The sequence below is a fragment of the Oxyura jamaicensis genome, chromosome 4 (genome assembly GCF_011077185.1).
Source record: "Oxyura jamaicensis isolate SHBP4307 breed ruddy duck chromosome 4, BPBGC_Ojam_1.0, whole genome shotgun sequence".
Taxonomy (NCBI): domain Eukaryota; kingdom Metazoa; phylum Chordata; class Aves; order Anseriformes; family Anatidae; genus Oxyura; species Oxyura jamaicensis.
The window spans coordinates 7,735,056-7,757,449 of NC_048896.1; the positions used below are offsets into that span (position 1 = coordinate 7,735,056).

The 22,394-nt window shown below is 37.7% G+C and overlaps 1 protein-coding gene across 3 annotated transcripts; it reads right to left on the reverse strand.

Moving 5' to 3' along the window:
* Window positions 1–5,772: 5,772 nt before the first annotated feature.
* LOC118167132 (protein FAM122A) lies at window positions 5,773–22,394 on the reverse strand. Of its 3 annotated transcripts, none has more exons than XM_035326375.1 (10): window positions 22,362–22,394; window positions 18,881–18,959; window positions 14,410–14,497; window positions 12,388–12,431; window positions 12,255–12,309; window positions 11,722–11,814; window positions 11,086–11,174; window positions 10,357–10,421; window positions 9,343–9,439; window positions 5,773–8,192 (listed from the first exon to the last, which is right to left on the reverse strand). In XM_035326375.1, exons 4-10 carry the CDS (start codon window positions 12,420–12,422, stop codon window positions 8,033–8,035), a joined length of 594 nt encoding a protein of 197 aa, XP_035182266.1. In that variant the 5' UTR covers window positions 12,423–12,431; window positions 14,410–14,497; window positions 18,881–18,959; window positions 22,362–22,394; the 3' UTR covers window positions 5,773–8,032. The 3 variants fall into 3 exon arrangements, with proteins under 3 accessions (XP_035182266.1, XP_035182265.1, XP_035182264.1); XM_035326374.1 differs by having other exon boundaries at window positions 10,357–10,418; window positions 14,410–14,466; window positions 22,362–22,388; XM_035326373.1 differs by having other exon boundaries at window positions 14,410–14,466; window positions 22,362–22,388.

The window sequence follows — 22,394 nt, forward strand, 5'->3', positions numbered from 1 at the left end:
GGCATTAACAGAAGTTAAACTGACACTGCACACTAATACAGAAGTCAGCATTCTTTTCTACTTTAGAGACCCAACTAAGCATAGCAGCAAAGGCATTTGTCTACACTTTCCCAGCACCATCCCTTACAGCTAAGGCAGTGGATTTCTTTTGTAGTAGAAATTCCTGCTCAAAGTTAAGTTTTATATTCTAGGTGAACAGTCAAGGTTCATGTAACAAGTATTTCCCTTCATTTAACATTTAATTTTAGAGCTGTTTAGTTTTAAAATCTTATTTCTGCAAATCTGATTCCTACTGAGGACCCACGATTGCTGTATTTGGCTCAGACACACAAATCTTTATAAGTTTATTAAAAAACGTTTTGAAATTAAGTCTTCCGCCTGCATGCATGTTGTGTGTCACTTTTCTGTTTCTGCTTGGAAGTGCAAAGAAACCATGCACCTGAATGTTTAAACTTTTTTATTATTATTAGTCACTATTTTTTTCATACATATAACGCACTAAGTCTTTAAAGGGCAATAAAAATGTTACTTTAACTTGATTCCCAGAAGAACTGGGGTTGTGTCATCTATCAGCATCAGATGATAAAGAGACGGTCAAACATTAACATTGTTAAAAAAAAAAAAAAAAAAAAAAAAAAGTGTTATTAACTGGTTTGAGAACTTCGTGTTCCCGAGCCCGTGCTACAGACAATGCTCTCGTCCAGTTACAGACACAGATCTTGTTTGGGTCAAAGTGTTTTCCTGCCTCTGTAGAGCTGCCTTCTTGTAGTTTTGCTTTTATTCTTAAGTATCTACACTGTTAATTCTAAGTTTCGTGAGGTGGTTTAGCCTGCCTCTTCCTGAGAAACGGCACGAGGACTGAACAGATTTTAGAGAGATAAAACCGACTTATTAGCCTCGCTGTGGCGTATTAATACCTGCACATTTGTCTGTGGGCAGCAGTAGCAGGACTCAATTCAGCCGTAGTCCTAAATGCCTTTTTCCCATATCCCTGAAGTGCCAGTCACAGGCCAGCGCTTGTCAAGCACTTACAGATGTACAGAAGAGAGAACCCCCCATCCAGAATGCCAGTCATCATAGCCATGTCTCCACACCAGCAGCATTCTCACTCCTGGACAGTGCACACAAAAGACTTCAAAAGTGAGACCACAGGACAGCGGAGCCCTATATTGCCAGTGTGCTTTTTCAAGGAAGTTAAAGAGAAGCGCTTGGTTTCAAAAAAAACACCTTGACCAAAGAAATCAGTAACAAAGTTATCAGCAACTAAAAAAACCTAAAACACTGGTACATTTCTTTTTCAAGGTCAAGCAAAGAGCAATACACAGCTAAAGATTAAATGCACAGTGTAACTTAGCAGCTGTAGATAAAACTGGTGCCTGGGCAGCATAACCATGAAAAAGTGTGAATTTGTCTTTTCTATTTCAGAGAGATTACAGAGCACTGCCAAATCACAAATTTATTCCAGCACTGGAAAAAACAAGACCTGAGAACAGCTTCAGTTCAGAATGGTAAGGAGGTGACATAACGTGTATCAACTCATGTAACAGCGTAGTCACAGGGAGACACTAATAAGATCTTACTACGTGGATATACAAGGATAAACAAGGTTTGTAACGTTTTCTGATGCCCATACGTACATATATATGCACATGTACCTCTGGTACCTTGAGGCTTATTAAATAAGGTTGTTGAAAACACAGAATGCCTTTGGAAGTAAGACCTGAGACAGTGAATATGCTTCCTCTTAAAATACCAGGAAAAATAGTTAAGTGTTCACGTCATTTCCCATTCCTGACTCTTAAAGACAAACAAAACAGTCATTTCCTTGAAAAAGTATTTTGAGCAGACAGTTAGGAGTGCCTTAAGATCATCCAGCAGAAACAATCATCTTGTTTACCCAGGACTTGCTATGGCACTGATACCCCAAACAAGCAATGCTGGCATGCAGGAAATGAGAGTGCTATTAAGATCATTTTCACTAGTGTCACTCCCAGTAGCTACAGGCTTGGTACATGATCTTCTCTAGGTGTTTGCACTTGTCTGGATCAGAAAATGCTTAGATTTCCCTTTTTGCTCTGAAGAAGTCAGTCACAGAACACTTAAACCATAATGGACCCAATATAACTGTTTCAGAGTTCCAGGGACAGACAAGGGCTTTCAGACAATCAGTTCATTCCACCAGGAGCACAGCTGATGGGTGCCCTCTGAGACTGGAGAATGGGTCAAGCAACCTTATGTGGGAAGCACCTGAGGACAGTGGCCATATTTCTCAAAACATGCCTGAGGAACATAACCAAACATATCGGGTGGTAACAGTTCCTGCTCTTATTTTAACAGCTTAACGGTGGTATTTGTGGCAGCTCAGAGAGAAGTCCATGCATAGAAGTGTGCTTTCAACAGCACAGCAAATAAATTCTTTCTGGAATCAACTAGTTAAGAATTACCAGTCAGCTGTATATTATTTCATTTTATGTTCATATGTAGCAAGTATCTGATAACCAACAAGCCTAAACCAGAGAGAAGCTGCCAAGTAGGTTTGGCAATAAGTCACCGTATTTCAGTCCTTGTTTTTCAGTGTATACCGAACATGCCTGGCTTTCCTGATAAATGCCAAGTTCCATCACCTGTTTCCTTTGTCAGCTGTATGAATCTCATCCTTAATCACCCAACACCCTCTCCTTCTGATGTGCATTGCCAATCCATCCCACTGGTAGGGACGCTACAGATGGGAACCTGTCAGGGCCAGTGGACCCAGTCCTAGAATACTTTGTTTACAGGACAAAGTTATCAGGTGCCAAGTGACACATTTCATGTGTTCTGTGGTGATTTGGGGCAACCTCAAAACTCAGGGACCAAGCTGTGTAGGTGGTCTTAAAACTTTAATCATCCTCTCTGCCAGAAGCGAGGTTGAGTCTTGGTCAGAGCAACGCCTGTGCTTTTTCCTCTGAACTTCTGTGAGGTCTCTCCTGGCCAAAAATACTACAAGTATTAAGGGAAGAGACTGTAATACAAATTAAGACTGAAACCACTGAAGGAAAATAAAGAATGCCATTGCCAGCAGCATATCTCTTGCATAGTAATGCTCCACATAAGCTAGCGAGGATTCGGAAACCACTCACACAGTCTAGCAAGAGCCCTTCAAAGATACTGAACATATAAATGAAAGGAGCCTAGAGAAGCTGTGTATCCTCAAAAAACAAGTAATGGAGGTAGAACCACAGGCAGGGAGGCAACACAGTGTAACAACTAAAGCCAAGTAAGGGGATACACTTGCTTTTTGGTCTATTTTTGTCTTCTATAGAACACAACCTGCAGGAGCTCACTGCTGTAAGCTAACTAGCTGTTTACTTTTTATGATAAACTGTAGCTAGTGTGTACCAGCTCTTGAAAATTTACAAAGCTCTATAACCACACTGAAAATAAATTGTGGAATTGCATGCAGACAAAGTAATGCATTCTGGTCTTTGAAGTAGCAGAAAATAAATAAGCAAAGGAGTATTTTAAGCAAAAGCACCATCATGCTTACAGTAGCACAATCAAAGCGATGGCCGAGCTCCCTGTGAAGAAAAAGCTAGTAAGGTGGCCCACCTAGTAACAGGTTCCCTTTATATTCTACAGCACGAGTATTAAATTCAAACACATGTAATTGCAGTCATCCTGATCCTAGCACATCACGAGATACTAAGAAAGAACTAAAATGACTGATAAATCACGTATCACAGACATGGAATAAAGAATTAGGAGCTTGTAGTGGAACTTAAATCCATTGTTTCCACTTCAAAAAAAAAAAATAAAATTACTAAAAGTTAAACAAGGTTATTCTCCCTTAGTTTATTTATATCTCTCATGCTTCTCCCATAGAACCCCAACAGGGAAAGCAATCTCCCCCTCCCGGCATGAGCGTGGGGTCTGGCTCACGGCTGTAGGATATTTGTCTGCTTGGAGCCCACTGTGGCAGAGGAACAGCATCTCCCTGACCAAGCCCTTGCCTGCCTGTTGCCTGGGCCCAAGTTCATCACAGGAATGCTGAGATCAAACAAGGATGCTCATTTTCAAGAGCTGCATACCAAGTGCAAAGGAAGACTGTACTGCTACAGGTTAAAAGACAATCTGGGAACAGACACCACATAAAAAAATGTGAGGTGACAGTATTTTTGCATGTAGTTGTTATAAAGGATTCTTGCAAGCCAAGTGCTCCTCTGTGGATTGATAAGGTTGATAATTATGCTATCATAGCTGTAAACATTCAGTTACATTTACAAATATTTTAACTCTGTGCTTATGAGAGGAGGGATCAACTAAAACGCCATCTGCCAGTTGGTGATGAGAAAGGTTGCTTAAAACAGGGTACAAAGAGCTCACAAGTTCTAATTATGACTCCTGAGCCTATTTTAAGCAAACAAGTTACAACTGCAACATATGCAAGAACACAACAACATGAAGTGAGCAACATTAAGTGACTACTGCTAAGAAAAGTACAAGCTGCTTCCTAGCTCAAAGGTAGCTGATGGAGCTCCAGTGGTTAGTCCTATCTTTAGTTATTTCACTAGCAAATAACCTCACAAAAGCAGGACTGGACTCACAAATACAACGCTCACATGAGAATCACAAACAATTATAAATCAAAATATCCTGGCCTCACAAGAACATGCAAGAGTTTGCAGATCTGTTTTGTTTGTACAGGTTAGCAATCATTTACAGACAAGTCTTCTGAAGAAAGGCATAAAGGACAGATTTGGGATTAAGTTCTCATATTAATCTTCAGGAGGACCGAGGACAGCTGTAGAGTATTCGGATCAGTTGGCTTGCTGACAACACAGAGAAGACCCTAGCAAATTAATCTGGCTGATGCACAGGCTCATTTTTCCTGGCGTTTGTATCACTATTCTAACATGAAGTATCTATCCCTCTGCTAAATGCAGTAAGTGCTCATTCCAAAAATACAGTTCCCCTGAGCACTGGCACGGTTCAGTGTTCCCTCGGCAACTATGTCAGTCTGGAGAAGGTGGAAAGAAGACAAACACCTGTCAGTTAGCAAGGAAGACACATTGGCCCAAGACCCAATTTAACTGGCAACAAATGCTACAGGGGCAGCTTTCAAACAGAGCTATCAAATGCCGATCATGAGCATAACTGCAGAAGGGTGTCTTTCGAGAGGAATGGCAGAATCCTGGAGAGAAACAGCTAGATGGCCTGAATGAACAGTGGAATAAAACCAGTTTATATAGAATATTTACACATATACACTACATATAGGACCATCATATAGACGAGAAAGATGCATTTCTCAGAGGATGACAAGGACAAATACACTTGTAATACACTCAGATCGTTTAAGAAACGTCGTATACAATACTACTGTAACCATGTCACAGGGCAAGCACAGCTTCAACATTCATTGTTCTCAAGTAAATGGAGAATTAGTAAAATGCAAGTAATACAGCACGAGCTACTTTGTGCGTTAAGGGTCGATTATGTACACTGTATAAGATCCTAACTCCCTGACCTCCGACACAGACATTTTGCAGCATCGTATAATTCCAAAATTCAACCTCACATTTCAGTGGAAAATCCTGTGGATGCCTCTTGACTCCAGGGCACAAAACTGCAGCTAGTTGATGACAGAGATGGACAAGAAATTGAGATGCCTTATTCTACAAGTTCAAAGTGATTTCTCTTTTACAAAAGACAGAGAAAGAGCAACTGCAAATACATAAATATTTCTCCTTGCTCCAACCACATACATTGCCCTACTAAGGCAAACCACAAAGATTATTTTCTGAAAATGTTAATTTTTATTCTTCAGTTTTCCTAGAGTTGTCACAGAAATTTAAGGTAACATTGCACCATGAAAAATAAAAGTGTGCTGCAGAATTTAGGGCCAACTTCACTGCAAACCAGACAGGGTGGAAGTGTGTTACAATAGATATTCTGATTTAAAAAAAGAAAGAAAGAAAAAAAAACCACATTTAATCACAGATTAAAGTAATAATGTAATATAGTTACCTCTCTAACAAAGCACAGAAACAGAAAAACATTTATGTTTCCATTTATTGGCACTTATTTGAAAAATAGCATAAATATTCAACAGAAAAAAGACAAGTTGACCCACATGCAACTATTAAAACCCTCTACTGATGCATCTTTTAAAAAAGACTGGGACAGACACCAAGAGGCTCATTCTTAAGAAATAAGCAAGATTAAAAAAAAACAACAGCCTTGCCCTCACCACAAAAGAGTGAATGCACAGCGACTCTTTGGCACATATCTGAAACTGCAAAATGAAACTATGCCATATTAGTTGACAAGCAAACAGACATACAGACATTAAAGACAAGTTTGTCCATCAGCCACAGGGGCAAAGGGCAATCTGAACTACAAAAAAAAAAAAAAAAAAAAGGAATCTGCAACCAGGAAGTTGACTATTGCAATAATTTAAGAGGAATGAAGTCAGAAGTAAACTATGACATACCTTGATTGAACGGAGTAAAACTATTAAATAGGTTCTATTTTCTTTCTACAATAAGGATAACTTGTTGTTGGTCCTCAGATCACCGGGTCTTCATTCTGTCATCCATTTCTACTTTTTATGGCTGCTTTCAATCAAAGCTTCATCCATGTGAATCTTTCACAGCTGAGTTCAGAGTGGGCTTCTCTCCTACTTAAGGAAGTTTCCAAACTTTTCTCATTTTATTACACATTACAAAGATGTGGTGTTTAAAAGCAAAACATTTTGCTTCATTACTGACTTCTCCGGAGAGAAGGCTTAAAACTGCATAGTAAAGATGCACACACAAATGGGGACCCAGCTGGGGAAGTTCAATTGCATAACAGGAGTCAACAACCAAAAATGTGGTTGCCACTGGAAAATTTGAAACAGCTCTCTATGATGGTTTGCAGATCTGTCCTCTTGTTTGGGGAATTTCAGAGTTGAAATAAGGATGCCTCAACCCACTGACTTTTCAAACAGTATAAGAATCCTGAAACACATCAGATTACTGAATTCTAGACTTCCAACGAGCATCTGAACGTTACAACAGCAGAAGTAACTTGATGTCAATATCTGGGGGAAAGTGACATCAGGAGATTAAATACTCATTAGGCACATTTGATCACCTCAGCCTGTATAAAAGCATTCATGGTCCCTCATTGTTTCTGTCCATCAAAAGTCATATATGAGGACAAACACTGTCTGTTAAAATAATGTACTTCTGAAGTACTAGATGCTAAAATCTCACAATTTAATGTTTTGTTCCAAACATTATTAATATTTTCCCCCATTAAAAGACTACCAGAGCACCTACCACTCTAATACATCATCTAAATGGGGACAAAGAAAAGTACAAAACCCCAGAAGGTTCCACACTAACTCTGGATTTAGTCACAACAGCAGTCATGGTCATGAGTAAAATCCAACATGTAAATTTAAGATGATGATTCACCAACTTGTTCTTTTGGTATCTTATTAGAACACAGAACTGATTAACAGTCAATCAGAACACAAGATTCAATTATTTTTCCCCCTCAATATTCCCTCTTTCACATGAAAACAAAAATTATAAATACCTAACACTCCAGCAATAAAAACAAATTAAGCAAGCTGCTTCATTGGTTTAAGACAGAGGACAAACGTGAAAGTTTTCTTTTACCACATAAGCACCACTTTCTACTAGTGAGGACACCACCTTTTGGCTGTTGGAAAGCCAATGTCCACAAGCAGAAGGTATATACGGTATTTGTAACTTACAGCAACAAGAATATATCCATGAGAAATCCATAGCTTGTACACTCATGTTAGCATCAAATAAGTTTGCAATTCAAATGCTTACTGTACTATTAGTAAATGTCATACAAATCACTAGAAACGTGAATTCCTCCTCAAGGAACTATTCTGGAAGTTTTCTAGAAATAATGACATTTCTGGAAGTTCCTATGAGGAACAGAATCACATAAAAGACTCAGTTACACGCAAGAGAAAGTCTTATTGATATCCAGCCTGTTTCTCGGTGTCCCATTAGCAGACTTGTGCTTCTCAATCGATAGGTAACTTAGCTGTAATATCTACTGGTAAAAATGGAGATCTGGAGTCAGACAGCGAGACTGGAGAGTCTGTGTTGGTGCTAACTTCAGCTGGTGAGTCGCAAGAAGAGCCTGCACTGCTTCTATTGTCATCAAGAGCATGTGACGACAAACTGAAAACACAGCAACATCAAGATATGAGAAATTAGGTATTCTAACATTTCTTAAAAGTTTCAAATACTAGCTTCCAATTCACTATAAACCCATTTTAAAAGCAAATTTACATCTTTGAAGGAACAGTAAACACTGTATTTTAAATAAATCTGTAACAATACACCTTGCAGTCTCTTCCAAACACAGAGATAACATTCTGATAATTTTCTCCTTCAGCTTACCTAGAAATGGTTTAGAGATTTAGAGGCATCAAGCTGAAAAATTCACTGCAAGCTTCACCCCATCTCCTAACAAGGTCCCCATGTATCCAGATGCCTTTTGCCAAGGGATTTAATGCATAGTGTACATACTTCAATTTACCATTCACTACATGTCTTATAGGATGCAAAATTTTAATTGTAGATGGTTCCATCACCAGTGATAGCATCAAACCATTTTTAAGAATTACCATCTCCTAAAATAAGTCGCAGCAAACAAAACCTGCACTACTATGCCTACTATGAATAGAATGTGGAAAAAAAAAAAAGTTTTAAAAAATATCCTTAAAACACATCCATTTTACTATCTCCACTGCAACTGGCTGAAAGCTTGTGCACAGCTATGTACTTTAGCTGGGAGGTAGAAAGGCCAGAGGTACTGTAAACAATGCTTTCTTGATAGTTTTGTAGGCATACCATATGTATTACTACCTTCTTCACTAAAATACTAAATCAAATTACCTTACTATTTTAGGTCATTATGATTTTTTTTCATGTAGTGCTTTTTATCTCCTGCCAGCAGGGAGGGTCAAACTAATTTTCCGATGTGACTAACAGCAAGGGAATAAAAAAAAAAAAACACAAACACCCACAATCATTAATGTTCACGTTTGATTGCAAGTTGAAATTGGATTCCAAAAATTGCCAGCCATAAGGTATCTTTTCCTAAACGTGCTCAATGCCCATATACACGAAGCGTGTTAACAAAGGTTATCAGTCAGTCCAAGAAATTCTAAAATTGTAGTGAATTTTACTGCCCATTTACTATGATACTTTCAGTGCTTCAAAAATACAGGATGTTCATATTAATAATAATAATAAAAAAAAACCACCACAAACTTCTTGTAGTGCTTCTGGTGAAATTCACACAAATAAATAGTATGGCATTTACCATCCCACGCTGTCCGTGTGATGTGAAACTTCAGGAGTAAGCATGTTCAGGGATCCTTGGAATAATCTTTTTGGATGATCTTCCATCTCTGTTACCCCTTCAGTAAGCGACAAGGGAGGGATAAAAAAAATAACATTTCTCATTTGAGCTAAAAGCTACTTGCAATTTACTTCCACAAGCAAGCAAAATAGAAGTTCAAACTCATAAAATAGCACCCACCAGACTGTAATGTTTAAAACATAGGAGTTTGATGCTGAAATTTTAAAGACTGTTGCTTGGAAACATTTTAGCCTAATATTTAGGAGAATTTAGTGAGCTACAGACTGAGGTTTAGGTATCAGATAATTATTCTTCAGTGGAGGAAAATCAGTTTTTCATTTTGTTTATTCAGCTAATCAGTTCACTGACTAGCTCCATCAAAGTAGAGAAGCTGAGAATAAGGAGAGGTGATTTTCCTGTTGCAGTAAATAAAGGTGGTTCAGAATTATCATTAAACTTACACATTGAATTTGACTTCCAAATACACTAGGAGAAAGGACGGCAGATATATGCTTAAATAGACTATGTAAGGACAAAGATAAAAACATTTTAAAAACCTGTCTCAGAATCAGAAGTGATCTGTTACAAAGACGAAGCAGAAGATATATTTAAAAACAGATGCAAATGAAATAACCTTATGCTGAACTTGAGAAAAAACGTAGGATGATAAAATAGAGAGCTGTAAGGCGTCTACCAGGTCTCTGGATCAGTTTGTTTTTCAAGAGTGACTTTAAATATAGAATATTTGTGTACTTCAGTTAGTCAGTACTTTAAAATATTTTTGTGAAGTTAAGCATGTATCTATCAATTTGACTGTTTTATCACTACAAACAATTCAATTTATTTGGTCAGCTGTAACACCCTCTATTTCTAGTCACTCAAAGCTCAGATATTTGGACAAGAATTATGAAGAAAGTTACATGAATTATTTTAAAAGTAACAATTCATTATGTTAGCCAAAAACAAACACCATACCTTTTCTTTTTATTGACCCAAGAACACTTGGTCGAATGCAGTTAATTGGACTCTGGCTTCTCCTGCTAAAAGAAGGCAGATGCTATACTGATATCACCATTAACAGAGGAAGCCTGAAAACATGTAAAGAATCAAAAGATATTCAGATAACAAACAACACTAAGAAAATAGCCATTAAAACAGCCTATCAAAAATATTTCTTGTTGTTTTATTTTCATTTATTGATTTATTTAAAAGAAATACCAGGAAGTATAGGCCTTAACAGAAAAGGTTAGGTCACACTATTTCACAACTGGGGCAGACTAAAAGCTCACATTCTAGGTAGTGACTATTTCTCAGCTGTCAGGCAATACTTTGCTGGAGTGTTATGGCCCAATGAAATTTCATTGCTTTATTCCTACATAACGAAAAACAACATCCAATAAAACTAAAACCAGAATCTATAAGAAATGCTGGCTGTGTTTGTTTTTTCTTAATAGAATTATTTAAAAAGTGATTAAGAGCAATATAAAGCCTATACTGCAAAGACATGCTGAAGTGCAGCCCACTTTCCTGATGTTCTGACATGATGATTTTAACAAACATTTTTAAGGCACTGTAAAATCCAATGTCAGGACGAACGTATGAAGTTCATCTGTAACCAGATATCAATTTTAATTATTTATATAACAAATTCTCGTATTTCAAAAGCTTACTGCGAACTAACTATACCAATGCTCTGGTACTTACCTTGAAAATCTCCTTGTTGGGCTTGGGCTAGGACTTGGAGGTAATCCACTGCTACTAACCAAACTTTGCAAAGATGGTGAGAAACATTGCTGAGAGCAAAACAGTTTGAGTTATTTACATATAAATACTGTATCACACATGGTAAAAACTGATCCTTATCACAGGTAAATGAGCAATCCAATATTAAATTAAAGCAACCAATCTGGCTGGGTATACCAAGATACCACTTTTGGTTACTGAGGGAAAAAAAGTTTGGACAGATTCAATTTTTACATAAAACACATGCAAGTTGGCAAGCATTGACTTCACCATAGTCTGGTTCATAAAATAAGAGTAGTTCATAACTAGTTCATAAAATAAGAATGTATGCCCCCTCTTCTTGATTTACATTGAAAGCAAATGAAAAATAAGTTTTATCAACCACAGATTAGCAGCAGAACACTCCATAACAATTCAGATAGTGGTTTCTGTTTTGGAGTTTCAGAGGAGGTGGGTTTTTTCATTTGTTTGTTTACTCTAGTTTCTGGTTTGCAGCTGAGGCAGAAAGGAGCAGGTGGCTAAATCTTTTGCTGCTAAGTTGATTGAATCTAGATAGCACTACTTAATAAAAAAGCTTTATTACTGCACTTTGCTCACCTTCCCTATTCCCCTGGTAGGTGAAGGAGCTGGAGAGACTGGGACAAAGTCTACTTGCTTTGGTGATGATGATTTTTCAAAATCATTGTCACTCTGTAAATAGGACGTACAATTAACCTTATGAGCAACTATCTTAACATGAAAAGGCCTATTTCATGTGGAATTGAGTATGATTCCAAAGTTACCCCCTTCTTACTCATATATATATATATACATATACACACACACATTTACATAGCCATGTAAAAAAAAAAGCTTTAAACATTACTTGTGGAGTACCAAAACATGGAAGAATATTTGGACATGCAAACATTCATATTATTTTTTTGTGACATACCAGTCCAAGGAACTGACATGTATCCATGAAAAACTGGTAATTCTATGCCTTCCTAGTGTGAAAAATTGCTGATCAAAAGCAGCAGTATATCAACACCTTAACAGTAGGTCAAAATATAAAAGAAAATGTTGACATGCGAGTGTCTAGTGTCTTGATGCTGATAATAGAAATACAAATGAAAGCATGAATGCATTACCAGGCTCAAGCTCTCCTCCCATGACTGGCTCATCTGCATTGCTACTTGCACTTCTCTATAAAGAAGAAAACAAATGTCTCGTCCTATGCCCACAAAAAATGCATTAACTGTGTTAGTTTGCCTTAAAGTTTACCTTTCATGTACTGTTTCTCTGTTCATCAAATTCATTCCTTCTTCCTATAAGAGTAGGAAATGAAAAATTAAGATAAATAAAGATCTGCTACAGCAAGTCAGAAAAAAAAAGTTTCATTTCACTTCAATATGGAGAAGATTTTATCCAGCTCTGTTGAGTAACAGTAACCTTAAGCTCTCCCTACATGAAGAGAAGTGGAGAGAAAAGGAAAGAAACATTTCAAGACAGACCATCACATAGTAAGCGTTAATCGAGGTGGTTGTTTCTCAAGAAGCTTTTTTTTTCTTTTTTACATTCACTATTATCCAAGACCTCTTGGATATATAAAACTGAACAATGTTGATACAAATTAAAATTTCTGCCCATGATAGAGTATCTTTATGCACTCTTGCATAATATTATTTCATAAAGTAGAAACTAGCATAAATAATGCTTAGAAGCATGGATCCACAGAATAAGGAACACACCTTACTCTATGTAACTAACTAGACACTGTCAGCATCTGGGATACGGTATTTTTTCTAAAACAATCATAAAATACTATTAAAATGGATCAGAGGTGGAATTAAACAAACTTTAACACCAAGTACAAAGTTGATTCATCCCCCTCTTGACTATGAACCATTCCTTAACATGCTAACTGAATACTATCAGTCCATTGAGTGAATGAGGAGATTCCGTAATTCAGTTCAAGAATAAAAGTGTAACTAAATATCTTCACAATCTCCATCATACGCAGGGAGAGTCTAACTTAGGTCAATTGTGTGATTTGCTAAGATTAGGAAGACCTCAGAATTAGAGCACGCTGTTCGCATTTGTGCTGGTAAGAATAGAGTACTGAGAATTTCAATTTCTGAATTCAGCTATCAAACACAAATTAGGAAGTGTCAGTGTTGAGCTTAATAAATGTATGGAATAATTTTGAATAAAAAAGTATTTTCAAACAATTTGAATTATCAAACTTTATTTCACATAATAAATATAGCAACAAAACAAGAGTCATTCATGTTCTCAGCTCCAGAACTGACTTGAGTGCTTCAGAATCTGTTCAAGCCAGTACATTGTTTACTTAGTAAACACAAGCAGTTATTTTCTTCAGGGTTACTATGCATGCACCTTAAATATCCAAGGCGGGAAGCAGAATCACCTTACACCACTTCAGAAATCATATCCCCAAAAATGCTGTCTGAAGCATTCAATTAGTTTTACAGAAAAGAAAGAAAACAAGTCTATCCATTGCAAACTTGCAAGTTTAAAGGAAAAAAAAATATCAAACATCCTCAAGCCAGTTTTGTCATTCTACTGTCAAAAAGTTAAATTTAAAATGGAAGAGCCACAAGAGTTTCGGCTTGTTGATTTTAAAATTTGAGTCTTTAAACTGTGGTCGGTCATCTGGTGACAGTGCTATTTAGGCTTCAGATATTCACCACACCCCTCTCCTTTCCTAAGTATTTGCTCTTACGTCCTTCCCCTCATGCCATAACAGCACAAGTAATGATCTGGATAAGAATATTATACAGATGAAAAACAGCCCAGCCAAATGCATTTGAACTTTTTTTTTTTTTTTTTTTTTTTTTTTTCAAATTGCTTCCTTATCCAGTTCTTTTTATGGCCCCCCAGTCTTGTGCCAACACAAGTTGAGGAATATTTTGTCACTGCCCCTGAATATTTATGCTGGCTCTACTGCCAAAAACTCGGTGAAACTTTACCCTAAGGGTTTACATTTAAAAGTCTCTTTCCTAAAATGTCCATTTTAAGATTTTTTTTCTTGTTTCTTTCTCAAATCTTCTATTTACTATAAGAATCATTTGTTGCTGTTTTATTTTTTTTGATAAAATTTGGAACTCTGCAAACAAGATACAGCCTTTAGTTTTGAATACACCCTGAAGTAGTGATACAGAGTATGCAGCAGTCTACTGTTTCATAGCAAAACCTACAGTTATTTGAAGGCCATTGCACATTAACTGCAAAAAAGCTAACCAACTATAAACAATATTTGAACAGATTGCAATCTGTTCTTACCTGTTTGATTTGATGAAGACGGCTGCTAGGAATACGTATAGGAGATGATGGCACAAACTGCAGAACAAAACAACATACAACTGAAACACTTAAAAAAAGCAGGGGAGAAGGGAGGGGAAGGTGCAGGAATGTTAATAACTACTCTATAGCACTATCCTAAACTCTCTCTCTATATATATGTATATATTTTAAACCGCATATGAGTTTATTATAAATGCTAACTACATTGTATTGTCTTTTCTAAAGAATGATGCTGCTTTTAACTAGCACACTGCTACCTTTCATAAATACAGTTGTATAAATATTTTCATCTAGCAGACCCCCCAGTAGATCCTTAAAAATACAAAGCCAAAACTACATATTGTGAAAAAAAAACTTCTGGATTTTTGCCTGCCTACAAATGAATACTTTGACAGACGAAAATAAAATCATCTACTGGAAGGCTATCAAAGAGTTAAATAGTTCCTTTCAGGTTTCTCAAGAGCTTCACATATTTGGGTGACAAAAATTGAAATTGGAGAGGATATCACTAAAAATGCTCTTAATTCTATCAAGCTTTGCATCAAGATCTCCCTGGAACACTATGATCTAAAACTGCATGCTCAAAAACAAAGTAATTAGAGTGCTTGTTTTCTCAAAATATCACTTGCTTTCATGTATTTCCCATCCCTCAAACATTTGACCATCAGTTGGCTTTTGTCATAACTGAACCAGGAATCAAGAACTCAAAGCTTTAGTCAGAGAGGTTTAACTTCTCTGAAAACCCCTTCAAAATACACGGCATCTTTTTAAAATGGATGCGTTCAGTAAGGAAGGTTTGTACTATCACCAAGTGTTTGTCATATTTCATGCAGTATGAGGCGTCATCAGAGTCACAACACTAGTCAGAGAACTAATCCTCATTCTGTTAACCAGGTACTGCACCATCTTCTAATCAATGTCAGGAAGAATACACAGATTTTGCTGTCCTAAACAAAAAGCTATGATAAATTATGACAGATTACTAAGGCTTCATATATCCAGAATCCTCCCTCTAAGCAAACAAACACTGAGCCCTTTTTCTTGCAAAAGATTTTAGTCTCACACAAACACAGAGGAAGTTTAATGCTCACAGCAGAATGTAGTCACCACATCACACACCACTGATGTCCTGTGCTCACAATTAGCTACTACTTAAGTCTAGTTTAAGTCAACTTTACTTTTATACCAGGCTCCCAGAAATCCTAAATACCTACTAAAATTTCCTCCAAATGTGATGAACCAAGGTGGACCTTGAGTTAACCTTAATTCTTGCACAGAAAAGGATCTGGACAATAGGCATTCCTGCCTGCTCACTCTGTCACTCCCTTGCAGAAATGCATTTGTTCCACTCCTTATATTCTGATTTTATGAATTTGATCCAAGTACTTTAAGGTTTAACATTAACAGAACACAGATCAAACCAGTGGGTCCCAGTGTATAGTTAAAAAAAAATAGAAAAAAGACAGCTAAGCATTCCTCAACAGGATCTGATGCAGATTTGACTAATCCTACATCCCATCTCTAAGAAGTCATGATCTTTAATCTGTGCTCAAAATCCACTTTATTCCCTGTTCATAGTACTTTAGTTCTTATGTAAAGAGACTATCAGAAGCTGAGTCACTTTAAAATGATACTTGCTAAAGCAGACTGAATCAATCTGTTAAAATTATGCTAAGTCCCAGACACTTTAAGAGAGCACAAAGCTTAATAAACAAATGACCAACTATTAAGACTAAATTACCAACATGGAAGAGAAACACTTTCTGCTTTTTTCCTTTTCCAATATGTTGTATAATCTTTTTCACTGAAGGTAAAGTTTCACTAGCACCAGTTTGGCAGGCAGCGCTACCAAAATAAGCAGTCAGCAGCTGCCCTTGGTGCCATTTCTGTCCCTGCACTGCCCCCTCTCTTCTGCCAACACAAGCATCTGTGGGGCCACGCAGTGAACCGTAACAGGGAACTTACCTAGCAAAAAAAGAAGAAAAAGACACAAACCAAAACAAAACTTTTGCTGAAATAGCAGCTGAACATCTAACCACAGCCTAAAAATGTTTTGCCTTAAAAAAACAAACAAAAAAATTACTCACTAGATGCCACTGATGTATTCTGGAAGGAAATAAACAGTAGATTCTGAGTATAGATGATCCTTTCTTGGCAATTACATGTATTTACCAGAAAACTGTAGATTAAGAACCGGACAGAATTGCATAGCAGCTCCTGTAGTTGTCATTAGAAAAGAGCTAGAGTCTGAGACTTGGAAATGTTAGTAAAAAAATATAAGTTTTTAGAATGTAGTTGAGCAACTAGGACAACCACCACAACAGCCCTGAAGATGGTGCTAGAATATGACCTTCCGTCACCAAAGCATTTCTAACAACTCCCATTGTTCCCACGAGAGGTAACAATACAGATCAGAAAAATGATTATTTTTTTCTCAAGTTTAACATAAAATGTCAGGTGAACTCATAACTGGTTAAATAAACTGTTTACATTAACGGTTTGAGTCACTTACTGAACTTTTAACCCTCCTTATTACCACTTACACTGTAGTAAAATTCAGATTAGTTTTTCTAAACACATTTTGGAGCCCATGCTTTCTTCCCTGAAAAGCTTTTCTACTTCAGGCATGACAACCCAAAAATGCAAACTGAAAATTGTTCCTGAAAATTCCTTTGTTAGCTGTAAGACAGTTTTTATTCTTAAGTACTGCACTCAGCTGTCTTCTCTTAACAGAAGAGCATACCTCATTTTCTAGAGTATTTTGATTCTTAATGCTGGAAGAACTGTCCATTGACAAGTATTAGTTCTCTGACGTTCAACTTTTTGTTCATTTTTAAGGGATCCATTCTCATTTCAGTCCTTGGTCAGTCCTTGAGTCAGAAATACTTCTCATCTACTATTGAAAACAGAATAGTTACAAAGTCCAGAAGACTGCAACATCTGTTTCTGGCACAGCCATACCAGAACTAGTCCCGCTTCATGACAAGTTACAGGCAATGCTTCCCAAATTAGCATCCTTTTTTTTTTTTTTCCCCCAACAACTGAATATATTCAAGAAGTAAACCTAGTAAACTAAGCTTTCACCTTTGTTTCTCCTTTAGTCTGTCCACAAGCATAAACAAACTTACCCAAACTTACCCTGCAACCCTAGAAAATACAAGAACAAAGAGACTATTGTTTAAGAATTCTTTACCACAATACAGTCTATAACATCTTATTTCTTAGCAGGAAAAAGCGAGTTCTAATAATCTTTCTAAAGCTTTAAATAAGTATCCTGGTTCTGGTAGAGACACAAGCCTTTGCTGAAGTACTTGTTTGGCCTGGCTTTAAAGCAGAAATTTACTTAAGAGTCAGCAATCAAGAACATATGAGTAGCATTCTTCATCCATTAACATGGGGCTAACAGATTATTTCTGAAGCATTGTCAGAAGGTATCTAAAGGAACAAGGTAACTGCCATCAGGTTTACAGGGGACTACAACTTTGCAAAAAAAATCATGGATATCCACAAATCAGAATGCACTGAAACCAATATGGTAGCATTATTTTGTGAAATAATTTTAATTAGAAAATTAATGCTACTCCACTCCTACCTGAACATAGCTCAATTTTTTACCAAAACAAGCTGAATGCAGCTAGGTGTTATCCTAAGTCTACCTGTTTCCTAAGGCTGTCTTAGAGGAAATGTTGCACGAAACTTTGACAAAAAAATTCCTTTCAGTAAGAGGAAATAACTATCCAATGTACCCTGGTCCTCTTGATAAGGGTTACCAAACCAATCTATGCAATCCTGTGCAGGTGTTCTCAATTGGTCAAAATCACACCCTCCTACCACAATTCATAAGGTACTAAAGCCACAAGACATACTACATTTTTCCTGGATTGAAGCTCTGTATTTTCAGATTAATAGTTTAAAGATTCAGGTTTTGGGGAGTTGTAGTAACAGAAGTGTGACAAAATTTGAAACCACCAATGAATGTTTCTAAGAGGAGGAATTACTTGTTCTGGGGGTCTCAAGCTCCATGTTCTATCAGCCATTGTATTTTGTTAGAACACTCAGTTCTGGCTTTTATATTACAAGTAATTTAAAATTGGAACATCACCGCATTTATTTCTTAAACTTCAGAAATAATTAGCACAATGCTTACCAAAAATATAATACATCTATACAATTACTCTTCTTTGCTAGCTACCTTTCTTACTCCATCTTAGGGCATCGGCTTGCATTTATAAACAAAGTTATGAAGACAATGAAATGCAAGTACTCTCCAAGGTCTAATGGCCTATAAATAACATTTCCCTATAGCTACAGCATATTAATGTCAGTGTAGAGCCTTATTTCTGAAAATATGCGGTATTAGTTTCACAGATTACAACCTCATTTTATTCTTTCCTCCTGTTTGCACACTTCTGCTTTGGGCCTAACATGGTTGGTCTAATAGTTTTCTTACCAGACTGTGACGATTCATAACTGTGGTACTGTTCCTGCGGGTTCGCAACACGTTAGCTTGGAAGACCTGTGAATTATCACTGTGAAAAGAAACACTTGTCAAATGCAAAAGCCATTTCCTTCCCATCAAACGGTACCTCTTATTATAAGCTCAGTTTCAAATGCTGTGACAGCAATTGTTTCAAGACAAAGCACCTGAGAGACACGTATGTAAGAATACTTCTAGCATGTTGGCTGAATGGAAACCAAATTGCTCTTCCACCCAAATCTTAACTAGTTTAATTATTGTTTTTAATTAATCCCTCTGAGACTGCAGAACTGAAAAATTAGGACTGATCATTTCTGTGGGAATTTATTGTGTTTGGAACAGCTACAGGCTTCAGACATCATTCAACAGAACAAATTTGTAACAGTATATAAACGGTGACTGGAAACTAGCTTGAGTGCCAGCAGAACAAAAAGTCCAGCATCTCGATAACACTTATCACTACGAACATTTAGTAAGTTCTCAACTCTTTTTCAGCAGAGGTTAAATTAAGCATACTGCGAAAGCAGTTTAAGAAGTCCTAAGACTTTTGACCCCAGTCATGTCTGTAATCAGGAAACAGCACATCAATTTAACAGCACAGGGTTCGTTATTTGCTATAACCTGTGTTCCTTTCTCAAGGCAACTTTGTTTCTATTGGTTCCTTAAAGTAAGTTTCTCTGGTCATCACTGATGTTATCAAGTGTACTTAATGAATGAGACTGAAGAAAAGAAAGAAACGGTTGTGGTCACTAGAACATAACATTTTGACCACAACCCTGCAATCCTCATGCCTAAAAATCACTGAGGAATTGCACAGGCAAACAGAGCCATATGCAAGGTTGTAGTAAGATCCAAATAACAGGAATTCACTGGGTAGTATCTTTTTGTCTCAGCTACAACAAAAATGCAGTCTCTTAAAACTAATCTGATCACGCGTGTGTTCTAAAGGCTGATAATCATAATGCACTTTAAAGACATGTCAAACAGAATCCTCCACTATGAAATACACCAGTTAGAAGCAAGTTTTAGATCATTTTTATTTAGAGCTAGATGAAAGTTATCAAAACGTTACTCAGAAGTAAGAGTCAATAGCAACTGTTACAAGCACTGTGCTTTTCACCAGGAATATGTTGCCTCTAAAACATCAAATACAACAATGACCGGACATCATTTACGTTTTTTAAAGACATTTCACTCAATTTACACCCACAAGAAATCAAACATTTGCTCTTTGACAGGAATTAGAACTGGAGGAATTCAAAGGGGCCATGATTTGACATTTAGACATGAGATTTACTGGCTGAGGCCAACAACTACAGCTTCTCTTTAGTGTAACCGTACCGGCTGGTACACCAATCAATGCACAGCACTGCATAAATGCCGCATGCTGAAATCCAGGTTTTGAATGGAAAAAAAAAAAAAGGTTTGAAGGATTCTGTAACACACTGTCAGAGGCTGAGTCCAATATTCAGTGCTGACTAGAAGAGAAGGGAGAGGAAAGAAATATAAATATCCTTACCTTTATCTTCCCTTGCAAAAACACTAGAGAACGGGGCAGATCTCAGACTTACCTTTCACAGAAAATTCTTATAGCTCCCAATAAAAATGAAAACAAAAAATTTGATTTAGCATGAGAACAGGCATCACAAGTTCTGTGAAAGGTACATTCCATGATCTAAAATATTCACCTGGAGATGTTCTCTGGCTCTACAGTACCTCTTTCTCTAAGCTTCTTACTAAATCTGTTAACGAGGAAATCAAGTCAGTAGGCAGTGACGGAGCAGAAAAAGCACGCTGTCCAAGAGCAAGAGCTTTTGTTTCAGTTTACCCAACAAAGCCATTCTGGGAAAAAAATGAAGTTTCTTGCCAAGAGCTGTAATCTTGCAAAAACAGTTTTCTGCTGGAAAATTCCTAACTAACAGGCAAACCACTGCAACTACCTGAAATTGGTTCAGTGGGATTTCAGTTTAATCTCTATAAACACCTACTGCAGCATACACGCTGTTTTAAGGCAAAAGCTCAGGCTATACGCCCAGAACTTGACTTAAACAGATTGATTACAGCATGATTATTAGATGCTGGGCTGTTTCTTTCACTTGACTGTTTTGTATTTTTAAAAAGTAAAGTGTCTCAGAGTTCCTAAGGAACAACTTATAAGGCTAAACTTATAAGAACGCATATTTCTCGGTTACATAATTAGTTTACCTGCTCAGAAATCTGCCTGAGGAACAACTACCATTCACAATACCTCTGTACCGCATCAAACTGTAAAATGATAGCTGCTTCTTTACAATTACATAAAATAAATACGATGTTTACTTAAAATCAAATCATGACTGAGTAGCAAAAGCACTAATATTTTCTCTGAACTGTAACGCAGTCAGTTGTTTTGGTACAACATTTATGAGAGATGTATTCATCAATTGGTATCTACTTCTTTACAGAAATATGAAGTTTAAGGAGAGAGAAAAAAAAAGTAGTTATATACTATGCTATCTTTGACAAAAGTTTAGTGTTAATATGCTCTCCCCTCTGTGGATGTACTGCTAGTAGAAGCACACAGCCCACCCTGATGTTACTGATATCATCTAAGAGACATGGGGGCATCCCCCAGCTTCACAAACAGGCCCAAAGATGCAGGAAACGGCACTCTGAGTTATAAAGTTACCCAAAACCAAAATTATATAATCATAGACTGGGTCAGGTTGGAACAGATCACAGAGATCACCCACTTCCACCAGACCAGGTTGCTCAAAATCCAACTTGGCCTTGAACACTTCCAGGGATGGGGCATCTACAGCTTCTCTAAGGCAACCTGGCCCAGCATCAAGAAAAGCACACAACAGACATGCATATCTGAGAGCTTTGCTCTTAGCCCTTGCCTGTGTATCAGCTAAGGAGGGCTTGACAAAGAACACCGTGCAAAAACTCAAGCCCCCTGCAAATCCCACCTGGTGTTACGCTAATGGCAATGTCCAAACAAAACTACCCACCCAGCTCCACGTTTCTCCCAGTATTGTATACTAACAACATCAGTATCAGCCACAACACTCCACAGGACATCCAACAATGTTTAACACCAGAAGAGCAACTCGTGGAACTGTCAGGGTCCCATCAAACTACATTCCTCACTGCCAGCTGTTCCAGCAGCACTTACTGCTGTAATCGCACAAGGGCGGTGACTTGTACCAGACTCGGACCACAGCAGCAGTGGCACAGCTCGCTGCTTCACCCACTACAGCGGCCGCAGCCCAGGCGCTGTGCAGGGCACCAAGGGGTCTCAGCCCAAAACCCACGGCAGGGGGCGGAGGGTAGCGAGAGGAGCTCTGAGGGGGGCACAGCTCACCCGGCGGGGCTCCGGGCACCCGGCCTAACCAGCCCCGGCACCGGCCGAGGGCTCCGGGCCCGGGCCCTGCCGAGCGGAGCGTTGCGGGCCGGGCCGGGCCGCGCTCACCTGAGCCCGTGGATGAGGGGGGCGCTGTTGGAT

What these genes read in the sequence shown, in the direction of transcription:
- LOC118167132 (XM_035326373.1), bottom strand. An exon ending in CTACCAGGGGAATAGGGAAG is followed by an intron (nt 11,175 to 11,721) that starts GTGAGCAAAGTG and finishes TTTTGCTCTCAG; the next exon opens with CAATGTTTCTCACCATCTTT. An exon ending in CACACGGACAGCGTGGGATG is followed by an intron (nt 8,193 to 9,342) that starts GTAAATGCCATA and finishes CTGTGTTTTCAG; the next exon opens with TTTGTCGTCACATGCTCTTG.